This window comes from Rhagoletis zephyria, unplaced genomic scaffold (assembly GCF_001687245.7).
Source record: "Rhagoletis zephyria isolate East Lansing unplaced genomic scaffold, Rhagoletis_zephyria_1.1 Rzeph_scaffold_00155, whole genome shotgun sequence".
In the NCBI taxonomy this organism is placed as follows: Eukaryota; Metazoa; Arthropoda; class Insecta; order Diptera; family Tephritidae; genus Rhagoletis; species Rhagoletis zephyria.
The window spans coordinates 239746-245395 of record NW_016157239.1 but is presented as its reverse complement, the minus strand read 5'-3'; the positions used below and the strand labels follow the sequence as shown (position 1 = coordinate 245395).

General features: G+C 39.7%; 1 protein-coding gene across 1 annotated transcript; it reads left to right on the top strand.

Moving 5' to 3' along the window:
* The first annotated feature begins 922 nt into the window (after positions 1-922).
* On the top strand, positions 923-1705 carry LOC108354517 (uncharacterized). Its single transcript, XM_017605701.1, has one exon. It carries the CDS (start codon positions 923-925, stop codon positions 1703-1705), a length of 783 nt encoding a protein of 260 aa, XP_017461190.1.
* The last annotated feature ends 3945 nt before the right edge of the window (positions 1706-5650 follow it).

The window sequence follows — 5650 nt, the reverse complement described above, 5'->3', positions numbered from 1 at the left end:
TAAAGGCTGACATCACCTCCATCCACGAAATGCGATGGACGGGGCGAGGAAGGTAAGCGTGAGCCTTGCGACGTCTGCTACAGTTGCCACGTAAAGGAGTGCAATTCGGTGTTGCGTTTGTGGTGGGAGAGAGACCGGCGTTCACTCTAGTGGACGAAAGTCTAGCCACAATCCGCATCAAAGCGAGATTCTTCAACATCTCGTTCATATGTGCTAATGCCCCGGTGGAAGAGAAGGACGAGACATCCAAGGCTCTCTTAGCTTAGAGCGTACATATTAGCGCTGCCCCCGATACGTATAAAAATCGTGCTTGGCGATTTAAAAGCCAAGGTGGGCAAAAAAGGGATCTTTGGTGCCAGTGTCGAAAAAATCAGCCTCCACATAGAAACGGCGGGCTGAGGATGATCCACTTCGCCGGGGCCCGAAACTTGGCAGTATGTATTACAGGGTTCTAGCATAAAAAGATCCATCAAGCTATTCTCATTTTCGTTGTTGGTGTTTCCGACAGGGTAGGAGTGTGATGTATTGTGGAACGATTTTCCATCATCCCTTGTCAAATTTGGTTTGGAGACAAACCGGTTGCGGCGTTGTGCTATCTTCAGTGTCATTTTTTGTTCTCTCAAGCTACATGGATGTCTCCACATCGAAAAACGGGAAACCAAATCGAGCATGTTGTGATAGACGGAAGACATGCTTCCATGTTTTAGATGTACATACGTACACTCCGAGGGCCAAACATCGACTCGCACTACTATATTCATGCATCCAATATACGACCCAACCCAACGACCCGAAGAGTGCGGACGTGTTTTTAAGTTCGCTCCGTAGTCATTAAATATTGTGCTATTTAATAAAACAAAAAAAAAAAAACAAAAAAATAAAAAATAAGTAAAATAAACAAACCAAATGAAAACAGAAAGCGATGAGTCAAGCTGAAATCCGAGCCCAGAAGCAACGCGAGCAAAATGAGCGCCGGCTTTCAGTTCAACGCAACAACGCATATTTCTCTATTCGGTCCCAGAGTGACAGCGAAAGCGCAAAGCCCAATACATCGACCACCCTCGAACCCCCTCAAGATTCAGGTCAGCGGACTTGTCCTCCAAACTTACCATTGACGACTCCGATGCCTTGGAGTGAAGAGTGCGCTTCACCTGTGCCGTATCACATTTCACGCCCAACGCTTACATCAAATTCGGTAAGCGATAACATATCCCCAAATATAGCGGCAACAACAACTAGTACAGTGACATGTTTCACTACCTCTATCGCGCCAACAACAACAACAAACACACCGGTACCTGCCGACTGCACAGCGGTGTCAACAGCCCGGCCTATTCTTGCTGCACAAGCACAAATTAACTTGAGTGCAAGCACTGGCAACAAAGGTAAAGCGCAAGAAAGGTTGAAAAACGAAACAACTAAAAATGCGGCCATACAGACTGGAATGGACCGCTATGTTACAATAAAAAGAAAACTTAGTCCGCAAAATTCAACGGGCAGTAAGACAAAAATAAACCGCCTTACCTCAACTCAGCAAGTCAGTACGAATAGATTTGCACTGCTAAGTGACAATGCCGATGATGTGAATAGCCAAATTTCTGAAGGTGCTGCAAAAGCTACTAATGCCAAACCTCCGCCCATTTTTATAAGAGAAGAGAATCCAAGCGCTCTTGTAAAAAAATTCACACAGCTAATCGCGGATTAATTAAAAAATTAACTTGAAATTGTTGATTTCAATTAAAACGCGTTTTTATTTACCGCTTTTCAACAAAATCCAATAACAATAAACACACCTGCATATGTCTATACTTAGAATATTAATGAGTGTTTGTTATTATTTAAAATATGTATTTTGTATTTCTTTATGAACACCATTTCCATATTTAGGAAGAAAATATATCTGCGGCTTTGTCTCTAACAATATTATAAGCTTAAAAAATATGCATTATTAATAGCCTTAAAATTTTATTGGCTTATGTTGCACATGTGTCCATTGATTATAAGCTGCTTCTCAATTTTATTTCCCATTACGAGTTTGCGTGGGTATTAACCTACTACTGACCAATGGATATTTAAACACCCATGAACGAGGTTAGGCAAAACACTTTATTTAGGTATTGGTAACAATGTTTGTGTTAATTAATGTGTTTTGTTTCATATCGTTTTTACTTTTTATTTTTGCGCACTATTCTTTAAAAATTTAATAAACTTTTCTTTTTTTATTATGTACACCTACATACTTGCATTACTTTATGCTAAAAATCAAGGGTTAATAAGTACAATCGAAATTTTTACGCATTTAAATATTTCAACAATTATTAATTTAGTAGGTGTGTTGCCTAAGCTCACATAAACACTCATTAGTAGCCCACGTTGAATGGCAAATTTAAGCTCCGTATTTTCCATTCGTTCCACCGCTTCCCTCACTCCCTTTAAAAGTTAAAAGTGTTGATGCGCTGCTGGTTATGCGCCTTTTGTCTCTGTTATAGATTCTACAAGCAGTTTTTTTTTTTCATTGGTCGTTTGTTAGTGACATCATTTATTGATTAATTGTTATTATTTTTCTTTGATATTCATAAGGTTTTGATTGAAATTTATGTGCTTGTCTGTTTTTGGTAACTTGCCATTTATTTAAAAAAATTTGAATGTCGCATTGTTGCTGCGTGAGCTTTTAGGCGATTGTTGTTGCTGTCACAATTTACTTGTCGACATATTTTTTAGCTTGAATGCTTACTGTAGTCATTCTATTTTGCCATTTTAAGTAATTATGCAAATGCGTGTATATTTTTTATTGCGTAAAAATGTCACATTTATCAATGTTCTTTACTACCATTAGGCATACATATTTCCATTTTTTATGTTTATCTTTTGCCTAATTTTTCTTCAATGGATATTAATTATACAATTTGTTTATTTTTTGGCTTAAATACAGCTCATTAATTTTAAATTGTATCTTAGATGAAGGTGTTTTAAAAGCTTCACACTCTGAGACGCGATTATTTGTATTAAATTAAGTTGGCTTATTTTTTTCTGTGACACATATGCATACCTTGGTAAATATGAGGTATTTTCTCTATTATTTGGGTCATGCCAACAATTATTTGTAGTTGGAATAAGCTTTTTCTTATTAAATGGCACTTCCACCAAGTATGCGTTTTTGTCGGACTTAAAAAATTAACGCCAGTCTTGTTTTCTTTCGCAAAAAAACTGACGCCAATTACAAGCACAAGGACCTTTCCCTTACCGTTTCAAGCAAAACATATTAGACAGGTAATAGCATTATAGGCGGCATACACGGTGCGTCTGACTCGCGAGTCTGTTTGGATGTGTTAGTGAAAATAAATACATATATGTTAGTTACACCGACATGATTCTGAAGACTCAGGGTCAAATTCATAGTGGCCCTCAACTGTAGTTAGTCGGAAGGCGAGTCAACACGTACACCGATGACTCGCGAGTCAGACGCATCGTCTATGGAGCCTATTAGAGCAAACATAACATTTACTTATATTTTGTTTTTGCTTCTGACCTCTTAAGCGTCCAAAAAAATATTTTTTTAATATCAAGTATGCATCTGAAATATAAACGAAAATTAAAAAAAAAAACATTATAAATAAAATTAGTACAAATTGATCCATCCTTTGCAATGCCCAATAATCAGTCTTTGTACTTCTGAGATAAGCGAACGTTCCAAAAGATGGTTCGTCGCTTCGTTTTATAAAAAAAGGGTTTCACATGAAAATGTAAAACGATATTTGACACTTTAGAGACCAAATAATTTGAAAAAAAAAAAATCAAAACAGCGATTTGAGGTAATTTTGCGATAAGCATTCATTGCAATAAGTACGGTCCTAAGGACTTTTGGAGCATCCATTATGCTTTTAGATAGATCTTATTTTCTTTCAATATGGCACTACGGTAGACAAAACCTAAAAACTTTGTCCTACTACACACGGCGTTTCCATTTTATTCAGGGTGCCACAGCTTTCCTTGGTCCCCAAAAGGTACAGACAAGACACAAACTTAGAATGCCTTTGGAGAGGCAGCTTATCTTCGCGCTGTCAAAGGAGGTAGTGTATATCGATTTGTTATTGTAAATATTTAGCCAATTTTGGCGTCGCCAGTTCGAATGTAGGAGGGGGCTGACACATGGGCGTAGCCAGTAGGGGCAGGGGGCCGCTCCCCCCTAACTTCCAAATTTTTGCCTAGATATTCAAAAATAGTACCACGAAATGCTTGCTTGATAATACTTATATACTGTATAACAAATTATACTCCCAACGCTAACAAAATAATTAGTAAATTGATTTAAAAAGTGGATACTCATATGTTATATCCGTAATTTAGAATTGCGTGACTGACAATTGATTGAACGGTGTATGTATATAATTTAACGTTTTGTCCGGTTATTTGTTTTATTATACAGGTATGTAGAGCTATGCATTTAAAAAATTCATCAGGGTTTAGTTGAGATATTCGTTTTTGGCCACTATGTTTTGTACATTTCCCAGTACTGCAAAGCTTTTGACTCACCTGGGAGTGGCCAGAAGTGATTCGTGTGCTTACGGTTCCAATCGCAGCTTACTACGTCCGGATATTTATATCCATGAATACTATGGGTAGCGACCGAACGCTAGTTTGGGACGAGGTAAAGTGGGAGGGCGTAACACCCCGCGTCCGCTGGGTTTGAGTCCCGCCACGTTAAAACCTGCCCAATGAAAAGAAAACGCATGCCTGAATTGATACCCCCTTCTTTTGATGACGATCACGCAAACATAGGAGGACTATGATTTTAGGGTATGCACTTGGAATATCCGACCCTCAATCGGGATGGTGCCTCTGCCCGGCTGGTTGAAGTCCTAGGGAAAATAAAGGCTGACATCACCTCCATCCACGAAATGCGATGGACGGGGCGAGGAAGGTAAGGTGAGCCTTGCGACGTCTGCTACAGTTGCCACGTAAAGGAGTGCAATTCGGTGTTGCGTTTGTGGTGGGAGAGAGACCGGCGTTCACTCTAGTGGACGAAAGTCTAGCCACAATCCGCATCAAAGCGAGATTCTTCAACATCTCGTTCATATGTGCTAATGCCCCGATGGAAGAGAAGGACGAGACATCCAAGGCTCTCTTAGCTTAGAGCGTACATATTAGCGCTGCCCCCGATACGTATAAAAATCGTGCTTGGCGATTTAAAAGCCAAGGTGGGCAAAAAAGGGATCTTTGGTGCCAGTGTCGAAAAAATCAGCCTCCACATAGAAACGGCGGGCTGAGGATGATCCACTTCGCCGGGGCCCGAAACTTGGCAGTATGTATTACGGGTTCTAGCATAAAAAGATCCATCAAGCTATTCTCATTTTCGTTGTTGGTGTTTCCGACAGGGTAGGAGTGTGATGTATTGTGGAACGATTTTCCATCATCCCTTGTCAAATTTGGTTTGGAGACAAACCGGTTGCGGCGTTGTGCTATCTTCAGTGTCATTTTTTGTTCTCTCAAGCTACATGGATGTCTCCACATCGAAAAACGGGAAACCAAATCGAGCATGTTGTGATAGACGGAAGGCATGCTTCCATGTTTTAGATGTACATACCTACACTCCGAGGGCCAAACATCGACTCGCACTACTATATTCATGCATCCAATATACGACCCAACC

What these genes read in the sequence shown, in the direction of transcription:
- LOC108354517 (XM_017605701.1), top strand. Translation starts at nt 923, where the DNA reads ATGAGTCAAGCTGAAATCCGAGCCCAGAAGCAACGCGAGCAAAATGAG.